The sequence below is a fragment of the Archocentrus centrarchus genome, chromosome 17 (assembly GCF_007364275.1).
Source record: "Archocentrus centrarchus isolate MPI-CPG fArcCen1 chromosome 17, fArcCen1, whole genome shotgun sequence".
Lineage (NCBI taxonomy): Eukaryota > Metazoa > Chordata > Actinopteri > Cichliformes > Cichlidae > Archocentrus > Archocentrus centrarchus.
The window spans coordinates 33646930-33664908 of record NC_044362.1 but is presented as its reverse complement, the minus strand read 5'-3'; the positions used below and the strand labels follow the sequence as shown (position 1 = coordinate 33664908).

Sequence of the window (17979 nt, the reverse complement as noted above, 5' to 3'; positions counted from 1 at the left end):
CATTTCAGTTTGTGCTGAAAGCAGTTTATTAGATTTTCACACTTGAAGGGAAAAAAGGCAGAGCGCTGTTTGGATGAGCTCAGGGAGAAACACACCCTAACAAAAGGCGAACAAAAATTGTTGCATTTTTCTCAATCTAATCAAGAGCTTCCATAAAGCTCAATAGTCTTCAATTAGGCTTTATACACATAAATGTCACTCTTTTATACACGTATATATTTACATGAACAATTCAGACTCTTGATGGAAGTTTTATTGGAACTTTTATTTAAAGCACGAGCTGACATTGTGAATTTGTCAACCTAATTTAAATATCAGTGTATCTATCAGACTGATCTATTGTGGCGACACAGATCAGTGACGTTTGACTTTCAACTGGATTTCCTTAACTGGAGGAATATTTCATGATTGAACTATTAAGTAAACAACAGATACATCACAGTTATGACTTACTGGCAAGTTGATTATCAGAGTAGCCTTTGGACCTGTAGTTGAGTGCGTAGGGACTTTTTTGTTTGTTTTGTTTTGACGTGTTGAAATTTTAATCGAAACAGATCAGTAATGAGACAAAAAAATGCCAAATGTTACAAACGTCAGAAGCACCTCAGAGATGTTTTAGTAGGATAAGTGGGGGGAGTATGATGCTTTGATCCACAGTCCCTATGCTACCTGCAGTAAGCTGCTGTAACACCTGGCTGAAAGTGGGCAGCAGCATCAGCAGGACACAGACTGGAGCCTGTGTGTCTGCAGAGAGCAGCAAACATTTAGCCTCAATCAATGTAGCTTTAAATGTGTCCTCGAGGATGTGAAGCTGTTAACACTCCATCACACTCAACAGAGCTCATGCCAGTCTGTTGATTTATAGAGTTAAATGTGTTCCCACAAACTGTCAAATTTTGTTATCTGTTGTCATGTGAAATTTAAAGAGTTATTTTATTAAGTTAATGTATACTTTCAAACACTGAGTTATAATGAAGTGTTGGACTAGCTGTGTCCATTTTACAGGGTGTGCAGCGGTAGAGTGGGAGCCACATGAATTAAAAACTCACTTTGTGTAAACAGATAAAGGACTTACACTGTTGTATCCATACCCCGAGTATAAAGTCATCAATATACTGAGTTTTTTTAGTGATAATTTAATTAAAGCTGTAAATGCTGGCAGTGAGCTGCAGCTTCTTTCTCAGGCTGTTTCAGCAGTGCACAGATCTACAGACACACAACAGGCAGTTATAACAGTCAAATAATCACTAAATGTTAGACTGACTTTATCACAGAGCCCCACTCTCAGAATCATCTTCATCATCTTCCACCTGTTCCTGACACCTTACTGCTCTACATGAACATAATGTCATTCTCCTGTTTACATGTGGCCTTTAATTCTGCAGGGCATTGTTCAGGTGCAGCACTGCATCTAAGGTGAATGAAATCTGCTGCATCTTCCTCCATTGTGTTCATAGCAATGATAAAAATAAGTTGTTTCCTCTGTTGTCACATTGGGCCTGTTGCAAAGCTCAATAACATAAACCTTTGTTTCTTAGTTATCTTGGTTATTTGCAGTCCTCACACCAAACCAAAGTTACAAGCTCACATTTTAGTTTTGTTTGAGCATGTTGCAGATGCTCACAAAATTTAAATTTATTATATCATAGACAGAAGCTGTACTTTCTCCCTGTACAGTCTGCAGGTCATGTGATCTCTCTGTCCTGCCTCCTGAATAAAGATCTGGGGGAGGGTCTCTCTCGCTCACTGAGGACATAAAGTGTCTGGAACAACAGCCTCCCCCGTTCACACGTATTCACAGGTATTTCTGCTGTAAGTACACCAATGTTCTTTTTTAACATTCTTCTGCATGCACTGCTGTGTATAGTTTCTGTGCAGTCAGAGCTCTGTAATCATGGACATTACTCGAGAAAGGTCCTGGACGTAATCCACCAGGCAGTGGTGCACGCTGAGTGCAAACTGAAGGTTAAATCTCTGTTTTTTTATTGTTCATTGTGCTTCAGGCCAGCGGCTCGAGGCCTCTGCCCACTGACTGATGAGCTCATCAAACTAATCTGAAAGTTTTGATTGGTTTTGGTGAGGGTCATTACTAAACAGAAAAAATAGAAATGTGCATGAGAATATGAAGTTTATATGAGTTATTTTTAAAGCTAAAGTTCAAGTTAACATATTCATATATTTGACATTTTAGTTCTTACATGTGCAGAGTTTAATTTACTAACGTCAGGTTTTAAATCTGATTTTTGTTACACAAAAATCTGGTTATGGTGAAGTATTCACAGGATACTTTACCTCCTCATTCAGGCTAATTATTAATTTATTAACTACAAAGTGAATGAAAAATGTTTATCTGGGAGATTAAAATACATCATAATTCTGTGTGTTTGTGACGTGCACCAACTGGCTGCTGTTCTGTGTCCTGTGCAGTAAAGCTCCGTCACCTTCACTCTGCCAGCATAATGATATATACATTAGCATTTATGAAAATCAGTTTTTAATATTTTTTTAATTTAATTAAAAGAATTGCAATTCCTATGCAAATTCCTTTTTGACCCACCCATTACACTTAATGTAAGTACAGTAACTTCTTATTTTATCACCTTTAATCAAATCTATCAGAAAATATTTAATTTAATATTTTTATATTAACAATATTATTATTATTATTGTTTATATTTAATGTAACTGTTACAAAAAAGGTACATCCAGGAATATTTTAATGACTGAAGGTTTAGCAGGAGAATGAAAAATACAATAAGGATATAGATTTTAGTGACACAGGCAACATGAGGCATGGGTCATTACAATCAGTTGTTTCAGGTGAAACCAGTTTGGGACTTCGCTCCATTGTATCAAGTGACCTACTGAGGTCATCTGAACAAAGGTGTGAATGGGGGTTGAGGCTCCTGGGGAGGGAGCTCAGGTTTGTACTGTAAACGGTGGAAAGTTGGTGATGTAATCTGCCTCCGCTGTTCAGTGATTATTGTTCACAGTGGACAAAAATACTTTTACTCGTCTTTCAAAATATCTCTCTTCCTGGTCCAAAATGTTAATGTTGGCGTCCTCAGAGAGTGACCTTTGACCTTCAGATGGAGATGTACAGCTGAGTCTTTTCCTGTTGAGGTGGCTTTTTTATGTTTGATTTTGATTCTTTTTTTTTTTTTTTGATTCAACTTTATTGTCATTGTGCAGAGTAAACAAATACAGAGCCAACGAAATGCAGTAGCATCTAACCAGAAGATAGGGATTATATACATATAATACACAGTTAAAATGCAGAAGTGACCAGATAGGTGAAATAAGGAGACATAAAAGAATATTAAGACTATTAAACAGATAATGTTGATTATACAAAATAGACTAACATGTATTTACAGAGAAATAAAAGTGACTAAAATAACTACATGAATGGGTATTGAATGAGAATAAATAATTTTAAGTATATAAGTATGGCAAGTATATACAGTATATGCATTATTGTTGTGCTTGTATAAGTAGTGCAATAGTGCCGTGTGCAAATTTGCAAATACTGATTGTACTGATTGTATATACAGTCAAAATGAAACATTTGTAAAAAGTACAGAGTTAAATGTGGTACAAGGTGCAGTGATATTTTTACAGTGGTGTGCTGGAGTTTAGCAGGGTTACAGCCTCAGGAAAAAAGCTCTTCCTGAGCCTGCTGGTACGAGAGCAGAGGCACCTGTAACGCCTGCGAGACGTAGGGTGAAAAGTCCATGGTTGGGATGAGAGACATCCTTGATAATGTTCCTCGCATTGCCCACGCACCGTTTATTGTAAATGTCTTGTATGGTGGGTAACTGAGTGCCGGTGATGCGTTTGGCGGTTTTAACCACCCGCTGAAGAGCTTTCCGGTCAGCTGCGGAGCAATTGCCGTACCACACAGAGATGCAGTTTGTAAGAATGCTCTCAATGGTACAGTGATAAAAGTTCACCAGTATTCTGGGACACAAGTAGGCTTTTTTGAGTCTCCGAAGAAAGTAACGGTGCTGTTGTGCCTTTCTGACCAGGATAGATGAGTTGAGGGACCAAGAGAGATCTTTAGAGATGTGGACGCGAAGGAATTTGAAGCTGGGCACCCGCTCTACTACAGCACCATTGACACAGATGGGGGTGTGTGCCTGACTTGCTGTTCTTCTAAAGTCCACAATAATCTCTTTCGCTTTCCCTGTGTTAAGCTCCAGGTTGTTGTCCTCACACCATGCAGCCAGATGCTGAACCTCCTCCCTGTAGGCTGTTTCATCATTGTCTTTGATTAGGCCTATCACCATGATGTCATCCGCGAACTTGATTATGGAGTTATGAAGTTATGATTATGTTGTGCCATTCGTTTGTGAAGAGGCTGGTTGGTTGCTCCAATGTAAAGATCCAAGCAGTCCTCACTGCACTTGCCAGCATACACTGCGTTGCTTGTCTTGTGTAAATACACACATACAGTAATCTCCTCGAATACCGTATGTGTGTATTAAAGTCCTCAGTCTGTCTGTTCCTTGTATCATTGTTGTCGATGTATCCCAGCTGTGTGTCACTCTGCACGTTAGTTTTGTTTAGTTCTGTCACCCATCTGGCCCAGTTACTTGTATTGTGTGTTCCTGTCATTATCCCAAGAAATCACCTTTAACCTATTAACTGGCAGCAGCCCACAGGCCGTTTGTAGTGCTTTTCAAATTTGAAGCCTCATAGCATCACAGTAATGCAGCAATCCGCCCTTACGATGCTTTTTTATGACAGACTAGACCCTCAGAATTGGAACACCTCATTTGGCCAATCATGTTATGAAATGGATTTTCCATAGCCAATAATAAGCAGACAGTGTCATGTGACTTCTCTGGACATGCCCCAAATGTTCTCCAATCGTTCTGATTGGGCAACACTGACCCAAAATCCCAAACCATAGCTGTTTAGCCAATAAAATTCCTGACACATGTGTATATGGCGCTAGGGAGTGTGTTTTCACATGAAACCATAAACTCCCTGCGTATTCAGTGCATCCTCCATGCGTGAAACTGAGCAGGAAGTAAGATTGTGTGCGCCATTGTGCGTAAATAGAGTTTACAATAGTTTTTCTCACCAATGGATGGTCAGAATGCATCAAAAATGAATGAATGAATGAATGAATGAATGAAGGTTTTTATTGCCATCTGGGTGAAGTTCACACATTGGAAATTGCAATTAACAGACTATATTTATTCAAGGAAGTGACTAAATGACCCATGAGAGTGGATTGTTATTTATTAGAGGATTTCATCGCTGATTCGACCGTTTTATGAGTGAAAAATCCCATGAACAGCTGCTACTCTGAAGGCGATTCATAGTACGCGTAACTTTTTATTCTCAGCTCATCCTCATATTATATGCTGTTTAGATGTAAATATGTATGTAATGGTGAGGTTGATATGCACCATTACACAGAAAATACCACCGTGCGCTGTTGTCACGCCACTGATATTGTGTGTGTGTGCTTTACATATGGAAATTTACAAGCGCAGTGTTGGAGGCAGGGAAGGTTGTATAGGTCTTGATAAGGCTTTCACGGGGTCTTTATTACGTTTATTACGGCAGGATGAGGAGGACAAAGGCTCAGAGCTTTTTTGACCAGTAAGTGTCTAAAGTTTTACAAAAAGCTTTATGCTTTGTGTAAGTTTTGTTTGTGGGGTGGGGGTATTTGTTTGGGAGGGGGTTGTAAGTTGTGTATTAGAGAAGGACTATTGGGAGGATTGTGGTTTTTTATTTTATGTGAATATGTAGTGTTTACATTTACTGTAACTTTTGATCAATATACAATTTATTTATTCTGGGTGTGTGAAAGAATCACTGAAAATAGACTGGGGTTTTTTTTGTGAATGAAGGCCTAACATTTTCCTTTTACAAGTTAGGGCAACCTCTGATTTATATGTCTATAATTATAATTAAATTGTACTATCAGTAAATTTGTGGTGCCTCCAAATGGCACATGTGAGACCACGCCTGGAGTAGGGATGACACAATACCACTTTTTTATGTCCGATACCAATACCAATATTTTACATTTCGATATCTGCTGACACTGATACAAATTCGATCTTTTTAAAAAAAAAAAACAAAAAAAACAATTGTTTTTCAATGCCTGGATACATTTTGCATAAGTCAACAGTCTCTCACGCAGCAAAATCAAAATCTTTTAGTTGTCCCACATACCAGACTAAGGACCAGGGAAGACAGAGCTTTTCAGGCAGTGGCACCAAACCTCTGGAACCATTTACCCCTCCAGTTCTGTTTAGCTGATTCTGAGGTGTCTTTTAAAAAACAGTTGAAAACTTTTCTGTTTAACCAGGCTTTCCGTTGACTTTATTTTTCTTCTTTGTCTTTTATTATGGTAATGTTAAAATTTTTTAACCTGGTGTTTTAATTATTGTACAAGGCTTTGTGACTTTTTGTGTGTGAAAAGTGCTAAATAAATAAACTTTACTTACAACAATCGCTCTATCACCTGAAGCCTGCTGCTCCTATGTGAGAAGGTGATGCATTGGCTTATGGTATGTTATAAATTTCATTAGGGCTGCAACTGTCAATTATTTTAGTAATGGAGTATTCTATTGATTATTTAATCAATTATCCAAATAACTGGGTAAGAAAAACTTTTCTTGTATTAACCCTTTAACGCCGGGCGATCGCTGCTGAAGTGCCCGTTTCTTGCCCTCAGTAGCGGCGAACAGCTGATTGAGACGTGGCGTATCAGCTCGGAGTCGGCTGATCAAAGGAACGTCGATCAGCTGGCGTATTACTGTAACTCCGCAACCGTTTGTCCTATCGAAAAAATGCAAACAGTTCCTGAAAGTCCAGAAATTGCGCGTCACAGCCATATAGGGGTATTACGGTATTTGCTTCTCGTCAGGGGCCTGCTGGTCTAGAGGATCCGGCTCAGTCCAAGCTTTGTCCAGTGCCTTGTCCGGAGCCCAAAGGTCCCACTCACTCCGAACCAGCATCTGTGGGTCTGGCTTAGTCTGAGCCTCATCCAGTATTGTAGGGGTTTGCTCTGTCCAAGTGTTTTGAGGCTTCTGCTCAGTCCGAGTGTTCTAAGCCAGAGATATTCTGTTGCCTCTTTCTTTGGTCACCTACCAAGCCTCTTGGAGGTCTTGATTGTTGGGATCGCAGCTGGCCTCCTAACTCATCTCACCGCTGCTGGCAGCGGTTGGTCCCCTTATCTGCTTCATCTTTATCCTTTATCATATATTTATCCAATATAAAGCACCTTGAGGTGACTGATGTGATTTGGTGCTACATAAATAAAATTGAATTGAACTGAACTCCACACCATTGCAAGACTGACATCTGAAAAGAAAAAGTGCAAAGAAAAGTTACAAAAGAGGAAATGAATACTTCACATGCTGTGCACAAATCATGTTTCATTCATGAATGACCAACATTATTTGCATGGTATGTCTCAAAATTAGTTTTGACTCACAGAATGACTCCATAAATATTTCCCTTCTTTCATATTTTAATGGACTATTTTGACTGGGTTGGGTGGTATATGTGCTGCACTTAGCATTTTGAAAAACAGGAGAATAAGAACTGAACTCTTAGTGAATGAAATCAGACTGTCTGTATTATCCAGACTAGAAACAGAGATGGATGCTGAAGCCACCAGAACGATTGAGGTTGCAACGCTCGGCCGGCCCTTCAGCCTTGGAATGCTGTATGACTGCCGCCAGGATTTACTCATACCTGGTAAGGATTCATATGGATGGATGGATGGACAGACAGATGTGAAACTTAATGTAATGTATTAATGGAAAAATGACTATAAAAATAACAGATTTAGTGTACTGTAACTATAGAACATAAGTGGATGATATTAACTGATCAACTGAAGGCAAACACTGTTAAATCATAAATTTTTTTTGTTTCCTCAAATACAAACCTGTATTTTTGGAATTACAAAGCTAATATGGTAATATCCTTTTCTGGCAGCACCACTGTGCACAGCAGTTACGACAACTTTGTATTATTATTTTTTAATTTAAATTTTTTAATTTTTAAATGAAATTTCTGTTCAGTTTCCAGAATCAGTTTGTTCATTTCAGTTTAATTTTTATTGGTTTCAGTGTTTTTAATTATTGTTGTATCGAGGCCATATGCCAGAGGCAAGAATTTTCAAAAAAATCTGCATAAATTTTACAATAACAAAACAAACTTTTTGAAAGCAGTTGGTTGACCCACATCTAAACATGTCTATCAAAACATCATCAGGCAAACCATTTTAGGTAGATTTACAAATTTAGCAAGGGTTTCTTTCTTTTAGCACTGAAATCTGTTTTCAGTTTAATAATGTTTTAATTTACTTTTCAGTAACAATCTGTATCCTAGAGGCAAAATGTGTTACCTAATAAAAGTCTGTTCCATTTAAAATCTGATTTAGCCCTTAAAAAACATTTAAATTAAATTAACACAACTGTAACTTGTTCAGATAGACTTGAAACCACCATTTTTAATAATTAGAGACAGCACAAGTTAAAGTTAAATGAATCAGAAGAAGAATTCAGATTAGATGTTAGATCCAACTCATTCAGAATGAATCAGAATCAGAATCAGAAGGTTTTTATTGCCATATGGGTGAACAGGTTCACAGCATTATGAAATTGCTGCGGTACTTCGTGCTTACAGAAAAAAAACAAATAAGTATAAAAACTATAAGACAATATACAAGTATACAAATTGCAAATATACAGAGATATTAGAGCTATAACTATAGCACAATATTACAAAATTACAAAATATACAGTGCAGAGACTAATTAAAAGATAAAAAAATGTAGACTATATTCCACTAATATGTACATCAGTGCAGTCAGACAGGTGCATAGACATAGGGTCATCAGCGTTTGTGGAGGGTGGTGGTAACAGTCTTAGGGTAATTGTTCATGAGTCCAACAGCAGAGGGGAAGAAACTGTTCTTATGGCGGGAGGTTCTGGTCCGTATGGACCGTAGCCTCCTGCCTGAGGGGAGAGGGTCAAAAAGTCTGTGCCCAGGGTGAGAGTGGTCAGCTGTGATCCGACCTGCACGCCCCAGTGTCCTGGAGGTGTACAGGTCCTGGAGAGATGGGAGGTTACAGCCAATCACCTTCTCAGCAGAGTGCACAACGCGCTGTAGTCTCTGTTTGTCCCTAGTGGTGGCTCCAGCGTACCACACAGTGATGGAGGAGGTGAGGATGGACTCAATGATGGCAGTATAGAACTGCACCATGGTCCTTGCTGGCAAGTTGAATTTCTTCAACTGCCGCAGGAAGTACATCCTCTGCTGGGCCTTTTTGATGACAGAGGTGATGGTGGGCTCCCACTTGAGGTCCTGGGTGATGGTAGTTCCCAGGAAGCGAAAAGAGTCCACTGTGGTGATGGGGGTGTCAGTCAGGATGATGGAGGGTAGAGGGGCTGTGTGCTTCCTAAAGTCCACTATAATCTCCACTGTCTTCTGGGCGTTCAGTACCAGGTTATTGTGGCTGCACCAGGACGCCAGACGTTTGACCTCCATCCTGTAGGCCGACTCGTCCCCGTCTGAGATGAGTCCGATGAGAGTCATGTCGTCTGCAAACTTAATAAGCTTGACAGACTGGTGGTCAGAGGTGCAGCAGTTGGTATACAGGGAGAAGAGCAGAGGAGAGAGGACACAGCCCTGAGGAGTGCCGGTGCTGATGGTCCGGGAGTCCGAGACATTCTTCCCCAGCCTCACATGCTGCTTCCTGTTCATCAGGAAGTCAATGATCCACCTGCATGACTCATTGTCATTGTGCGCACAAGGCATACAATGAAATGATCATTCCAGGTCACAAGCATCTGCGGTCATGCAGCCCGAGACCAGCGCTAACGTTAGGCAATGTGGTGTAAGTGTCTTGCCCAAGGACACAATGCAGCACAGAGACAGGGGCTCAAACATGCAACCTTCCGGTTGCAAGGCAAGTACCTACCCACTGCGCCACTGCCACGCGGTAGGTATTATATGTCAAACATACAACGAAATTACAAAGTGAAACTATTATGTTGCACATCTACAATAAGGTGCCACATTCTCTGAGATTCTGAGATTTATCTTACCTTTTAAAGTGTTGCAGTTTGGTTCATGGAGAAAAAACTTAGAGAATTTGCATGTTTCTTTTTTCTTAGGAATTGAGACTTGGGTTATTATAATTTTATTTTATTGTCTAAAATAAAAAACAAATTTTCTATTGTTGACAGGACTGACACTGTGGGACTGTGATGACCTGGAAAAAAATAAAAGAGAACAAGAACAACCTAACAGTGACTTTGAGATTGTTTCATCTGAATCAATTGAGGATAAATCTTCAGCACTAAATGTTGAGGCATCCCTGAAGGCAAGTTTCTTGGGTGGACTGGTTGAGGTTGGAGGATCAGCCAAATACCTGAGAGATCAGAAGACATCCAACTATCAGGCCAGAGTGACACTGAAATACAAAACTACCACAAAGTTCCAGGAACTGTCAATGAATCACCTCGGAAGAGGTAATGTGAAGCATCCCTATGTTTTTGAGCAAGGAATAGCAACACATGTAGTCACAGGTATCCTTTATGGGGCACAAGCTTTCTTTGTATTTGACCGTGAGGTTTCTAAAGAAGAAAAATGTCAAGAAATCCAGGGCAGCCTGAAGGTGATGATCAAGAAAATCCCCTTGCTTTCCATAGAGGGTGAAGGTTCTGTGAAAATGGAAGATAAAGATAAAGCAAATGTTGATAAATTCTCCTGCACGTTTTATGGAGACTTTAACATTCAGAAACCTCCAACAACCTTCCAGGAAGCTGTAGCAGTCTATCAAAGTCTTCCAACATTACTGGGAGCCAATGGAGAAAAAGCCGTACCAGTGAAGGTCTGGCTGTTACCGCTGACCAGTTTAGATTCTTCTGCTGCTAAACTCGTCCGACAGATCAGTATAAGATTAGTTCAAGAATCACAGAGTGTCCTGGAAGAATTCAGTGAGCTGGAAATGAGATGGAACGATGCACTGAGAACTTCCACTGCACAGCAGTTCCCACAGATCAGCAAAAAACTGAAAAGTTTTAAAGAAATGTGTTCTGAGTTCAAGCTGGAATTTCAGCGAACTCTAGCAAAGAAACTTCCATCAATCCGAGGAGGAGGAGAAGAGGAGGCTCAACTCGCTGAGATCCTGAAGAAGAGACATTCTTCACCTTTCAGCAGCAAAAACTTGACTGAGTGGATGGACTGTAGAGAGAGAGAAATCTCCATCTTAAAATCTTTCACCAACATGATGAAGAACACCAAGATTGCTCCATCTCAAAGTGTTCTACATGAAGAACTTCTCAGTGCAGAGCACGCCCTGTGTTTTGTTTTCACCTCATTGGGAAAGGATGAACCGTACCTCTCAGCTTTTTCAAACTACTTAAAAGAAAAAACAGACCTTCAAGATCATCATACTTATGATGTAGAGAAGGAACAATGGTATCTTTCAAAGGAAGTAGCAGATGATATGAGGAAGAAAGCCAAACTCTTCAATGATTTTTCAGAGGCCAACAAGGAGAACAAGAACGTTAAGTTCCTGACAGTCGGATTAACTAATGAGACACAGGAAGGTTCCAGCATCTACCTTTATAAAGACGGATTTGCTGTCAGTGAGAACTTTGAACCTCCTTCAAAGCCTGAAACTGTAACAGCGGCTGATATAAACCACAACAGTGTGACACTGAAGATTTCTCCACCCACATTTGGAGCAGAGAACATCACCTCCTACTCTCTTGAGTACTGTGTCAGTGGAGAGGATGGATGGCAGCAACAGACAAAACCAAACTCTGAAGAAGTCACAGTGACAGATCTGAAACCAAACACAGAGTATGTGTTCAGATGCAGAGCAGTGACCTCAGCAGGTGTTGGACCAGCTAATGTAATCAGTGATGCCATTAAAACTTTACCGTGCAGCCCTCCTGGAAAACCTCAGGCTGAACCAATCTCGAGTGAGATATCAGTGAGTTGGGAGAAGCCTGCTGAGCTTGGGCAGGATGTCCAGATATTCAGCTACATCGTGCAGTATGCAAAAACAAATGGAAGTTCAAAAGTAAATGACCTTAAATGGAACCAAACAATTTCAGGAGGAGAGAAGGCCGTCATTTCAGGGCTTCAGTCAGAGACACAATATGCAGTCAAGGTCATATGTGACTGTGGTGTAGATGGAAGAAGCAAGGAAAGCATCACTGTTAACATCTGCACAACAAAGCGTGAGTTTGAACGTCTTGCTGAATACTTGAAACATATCAGCAAGAAGACAAACTCAAAGCTGCCCTCAGTTTACAAGCTCCCTTTGGAAGAAGAAGATATGGACATCGATGGCTGTCGAAGGTACATGTTTGGCAAAGAAAGCATGAGGCAGAATCGTACAATAATGCTTCTTGGAGCAACCGGATCAGGAAAGTCCACTCTTATCAATGGAATGATCAACTACATTGTTGGTGTTGAGTGGAACGACAGTTTCAGATTTAAGTTAGTTGATGAGGATCAGTCAAGTTCACAAGCTCACAGTCAGACATCTGAGGTCACTGTGTATGAAGTCAACCACCAGGAGGGCTTTAAAATCCCCTTCTCCATCACCATTGTGGACACTCCAGGGTTTGGGGATACGAGAGGAGTAGCAAGAGACAAGGAGATCACCGAGCAAATCCGCAGGCTTTTCTCCTCTCCTAATGCAGTCAGTGAGATCGATGCAGTGTGTTTTGTTACTCAGGCCTCTCTTGCACGACTAACAGCAACACAGAAATATGTGTTTGACTCGGTGCTCTCCATTTTTGGCAAAGATGTGGCAGATAACATTGAAATGCTCGTGACTTTTGCTGATGGTCAGGAACCACCGGTTCTTGAGGCAATAAACGTCTCTGGGGTCCCATGTCCCAAAAATGATTTAGGCCTTCCAGTTCACTTCAAGTTCAACAACTCAGCATTGTTTGCAGACAACAGATGCAACAAAGACGATGGTGAGGATTTAGATGAGGACGATTCCAGCTTTGATGAAATGTTTTGGAAGATGGGGGCCAAGAGTATGGAGAAGTTCTTCACTGCTTTGGGAAAAATGGAAACCAAAAGCTTGCTGATGACCAAAGAAGTGCTAAAGGAGCGAAAGCAGCTTGAAACAGCCATCGAAGGGTTGCAGCCACAAGTTAGAACTGGATTAGCAAAACTTGAACAGATCAAGACGACCAAAGAAAAGATCAAAGAGTGCGAAGCAGTCATAACTTCAAATGAAAAGTTTGAGATTGAGGTGGATGTTATTAAGCCAGTCCAAAAAAAGCTCACAGAGACAGAAGTATTCATCACCAACTGCCAGATATGCTCAGTAACATGCCACTACCCATGTGCTATAGAACAAGATAGTGAGAAACGTGATTGTGCATCAATGGATATGAACGGGATGTGCGTTGTCTGCCCTGGAAAATGTATTTGGAGTGTGCACTTCAACCAGACATACAGTTGGGAGTATGTTCAAGTAAAAGAGAAGCAGACGGTGCAAGAGCTGAAACGCAAGTATGAAAACGCTAATGAAGAAAAGATGACTGTTCAGGACCTGATTGATAGGCAAGAGGACGAAATCCTTCAACTTCAGGACACAATGGTGACCCTCATGGATCAGACAGCTAAGTGCATAACTCGTCTGCAAGAGATCAGCCTGAGGCCCAACCCTCTGACCACCCCAGAGTACATCGACATGATGATTGAAGGAGAAAGATCAGAGGCTAAACAGGGTTACCTGGCTCGAATCAAATCTTTGGAGGCAATGAAGGAGAGGGCAAAACTTATCTCCAAGGTAGCCCAACAAGACAAATATCGAAAAACTGAGGAGGAATTATCTGAGGAGCGAAAGGAGAGAAAAGAAAAAAAGGGCTTTGTAAAGAAAGTTCTACATTTCTTTGGATATTCAGGCTAATTATTACAAGTCCTGTTGGTCTACAGATATCTCAGCAGCATTGAGAAATTATTTCAGGATGAAAATGTTATTAAAATTATATAATTAAATATTTTTCCAATTCAAGCTAAAGTTAGCAGGATGTCAACACTTAAGCTTTAGATTAACAGTGATTAAAATTCTGTTTTCTTGTCTTAAGTCTTAACACACTTGCATTGTAATCATCCAACCTTACAGTTTTTATTGATTGTTTTGACGCAGCTGTCAACTCAAAATCCACATTTTCAAAACAGTTAACGCAGAGGCCTAAACAGTGCCACAGTGGTCAAAATGACACATCTTCATTGCAAAAGGCTCTAACTGTACCAAAACATTTAAAATATGGAACAAAAGCAAATTTCGCCATCAAACAACTCAACTATGACACAAGTGTATGAGCACCTCCAATCAATCATTACACAATGGACAACAAAATCCAAAATACAGCACCCATGTGTGAATCAGTGCACTATTGCTTGTCATTGTAACCTAGGACTGTATGTAGCTTACATTCCAGTGCCGTTTGTAGTCAAATTTGCCCTCTTGCAAAAAATGCATCCAGAATTAGATATGCTTTGATGCAAATTTTATTGATTACATTCTTTTTTTCAGACTGTGGCTGACAAATGAAATATTCCAACAGAGAATACATGGAAAATAAAAAAAACAGTCTTTTACAGTAAAGAACAAAAATCTATAGTAGGCCTATACTATAAGAGTATAAGAGATAGCCACAAGTGATACACTTCTGTCTCTTCTAGTCTCTTCTTTCTTGAAGAATGGGCCACATGGCCTCATCCACATCACAGTCAATATTCTCTCGTGCAATGCACCGAGGGAAAAATCGTCTAGCATGCCTGATCCATCGTTGACATGCCTCTGCATCTATATCTTGGGCAGCAGCAGTCATTGCATTGAGCAAGGACATCTGTTCATAGGGACGGTGATCATATACCTTCCATCTCAATGCACTAAAGAATTCCTCCATGGGATTTAAAAATGGAGAAGGAATTGTACCATCATCCAAGGGTGCACTGCAAACCACTCATTCACAACACTTGAGTGGTGGAACGCCACATTGTCCCAGATAATCACGAACAGTGGCATGCCAGACCCCAACAGGCCTCTCTCCTGAGGCAGGATCAGGATGTCATGAAGGGCATTCAGGAATGCTACGAGACGCTCTGTGTTGTATGGGCCAATGGTAGGGATATGGCACAGGACACCATCATTGGAGATGGCAGCACACACAGTTATGTTGGTGCCCCTCTGCCCCGAAACAGTAATAGTGGCCCTATGCCCAATGAGGTTCCTTCCACGTCTCCTTACTTTACAAAGACTGAAACCGGCTTCATCGACATAAAGGAAGACATGATGTGCCCCCTCAGCTTCAAGCTCCATTATTCGCTAAAGAATGAAAAGGCAAAATTACAATTACATCATTTTACAGTAACTGCATGATATGACAAGGCATAAGAGTATAGTACTGTTGTGTTTCCTTACCTCCACATATTGGCATCTGGCCTCCTTCACAGCTTCAGAGTTCCTCTGAAATGGAACTCTATAGAGCTGTTTCATGGCCATATGGTTCCTTCTGAGGACGCGGTCAATTGTGGCCTCGCTCACAGTATGGATGTTCCTAAAATACTCCCTGATCAGCAATCACTGCTGCTCTGATTTCACGCAGCCTAATGTCATTATTTGCCAGAACCATGTTAACAACGGCTGCCTCCTGCTCGGCATTAAAAATTCTCCCTCTGCCGCCACCGACTGGCAGCCTTTTGATTCTATAAAGAATACATGAAATGTGGAAAAAATTACATCAAGTACTGTATATCACTGCAGACATTTCCGTATATACTGTATAGCAATATTACCTGTTCGCCTGTTGAAAAACTCTAACAATGGATGCAACAGTGTTTCTGTTTAGAACAGGTTGGACTCTTGGTCCAGCCTCTCTAAGTGAAAGGCCATGATTTACGACATGATCAATCACAGTTGCCCGAATTTCATCTGTAACTTGATCCCTTCCAGCTATACCTCCACCTCGCACATGGACTCCTCTTCCTCTGACCCCTCTACCTCTTACTCTCGCTCTACCTCTCATCTGCCTTAGACCTCCTCAATGATCCATGCTTGCAAAGAACAACACAGGCCTGCAGACTGATTGCAAACTGAAAAATTCTGTGAAGAAGTGTCAAACAGGTGCTTTCAGTGATTTCATACTGATCAGGGAGTTTCTAAGAGCTCGGAATATATGGTTTCTGTTCTGTAACCACAGCTAAAACAATGGAGTTTGGACTTCTTGAATGACATCTGTGTTAACTATTTGGCAAAAGGGTCGGAAAACTGTGTCAATCCAATAAGAATGGGTTAACACATTTGCAAGAGGTGTCTTTTGCTCTGCTGAGATGGTGATGATGAAGACCGAGAGGTTCCCAGTTTCTTCAAACAGGTCAAAGCAATCAATAAAAACTGTAATGTCAGATCTAAAATTTTTAATGGTCTCTGTTGGCTGAAGCACTGGGTCTAGACAGATGTTTAAACCTAAATAACATTTACTGTTCTTTTCATTAATAAAACCTTTAGTACTTAACAGTGAATCTATAAAATATTATTATTAAACACCTTTAATTTGGGTGTGGGGGGGGGGGTCTTGTAATTAGGATGATTTTCTGTTGATTGTTTGGTTTTATGTTTATTTACTTTGAAAACTACAGCACTGATTTTGTGTGATTTATGTTTTGCAGTGATTTAGAATATTTTCTATAAGTGTATAAAAAATCAGATTGAAATTATATCATTAATGTGTGAGCTCAAATGTTATGACTGAGATATGATAATAAAAGCTTGTGGGGATTTGTGCTGCTTTATTCTGTCTCAGGCTGTTGTTCATGTGTTTTGTTTTTATGTCTGCTTTATCTGAACCAATGAATGGGGTATGAGTCCTAAAGTCAATGCTAAAGTTAAATTACTTTTCTCCATATTGATGAGCATATTCAATTTTGCATTTAGACCTCATTTAGACTATGATGGGTTTGTACGGAACCTCGTAAGGGACATGGGAAAAAAAAGAAAAACATGAAGGAAAAATAAAGAGTTGTACTTTTGTGAGATCTCGCAAAACTTTTTAATGTTAGGCCGTACGCTTCCATGTTAATCTTGATATCACAGCGTCTGTCAGTACATTGAAAGGATCGGTGAGAGATTGCCTGCAAAAGTTGCCTTCATTTACAATTAAGTTTGGTTCCTGTTGGCCGCTACCATGCCAAGACTGTACAGGCATGAATGAAGGAACCTTACTGACTGTCTCGCGCTCACACTTCACTCAGAACCTCCACCAAACACACACACGCATATACACCCACATCCATGTAGCTCAAGCTTTTATTTTATGAATATTTATGAATATGAATCTCTCCAACGGATATGTGTCCTCCATCAATGTGGTTGTTTAACAGTTCAGTGGCTGAGAGAAGGGGGCGGCACAGTGCTGTGTGTGTTTGTGGTGATTGAGTGAAGCTGTGATGGTGTGAGAGCAAGACAGTCATTCAGGTTCATTCCTTCATACCTGTACACTTCTGGCGTGGTTTCGACCACCAGTAACTGCTGAATTATACAAAAAAAAAGGTGATTTTTGCTGCTAATCTCTCACTGATCCTTTCAACGTCTTGACAGATGCTGCTGTATGAAGATTAATGCAGAAGCACATGGCCTAAAATTAAAAAGTTTTGCAAGATCACGCAAAAGTAACTCACAAAACTTTTGGGAGACATTGCAAAAATACATCTCTTTTTTTTTTCCTCATTTTTTTCCCCCATGTCCCTTGCAGGGTTCCATAGGTTTGCAAAGCTGTATCTGAACAAAGAATTCTGGATCAAGGTCCTTTAGACAGGCAAGACCAAAGTGGAGATGTTTGTCCATAACGCACAGCCCCATCTTTGTAGAACACATATCACAGCACATTGGCACAAACACCTCATACCAGCTGGCACCACAGTGGTGGAGGGGTGATAATTTGGGTACCT

The 17979-nt window shown here is 40.3% G+C and overlaps 1 protein-coding gene across 1 annotated transcript; it reads left to right on the top strand.

Moving 5' to 3' along the window:
* The first annotated feature begins 1769 nt into the window (after positions 1-1769).
* LOC115795800 (uncharacterized) lies at positions 1770-16824 on the top strand. The gene is made up of 3 exons (XM_030751892.1): positions 1770-1812; positions 7616-7728; positions 10230-16824. The coding sequence occupies exons 2-3, from the start codon at positions 7629-7631 to the stop codon at positions 13931-13933; spliced, it is 3804 nt and encodes a 1267-aa protein (XP_030607752.1). The 5' UTR covers positions 1770-1812; positions 7616-7628; the 3' UTR covers positions 13934-16824.
* Positions 16825-17979: the final 1155 nt, after the last annotated feature.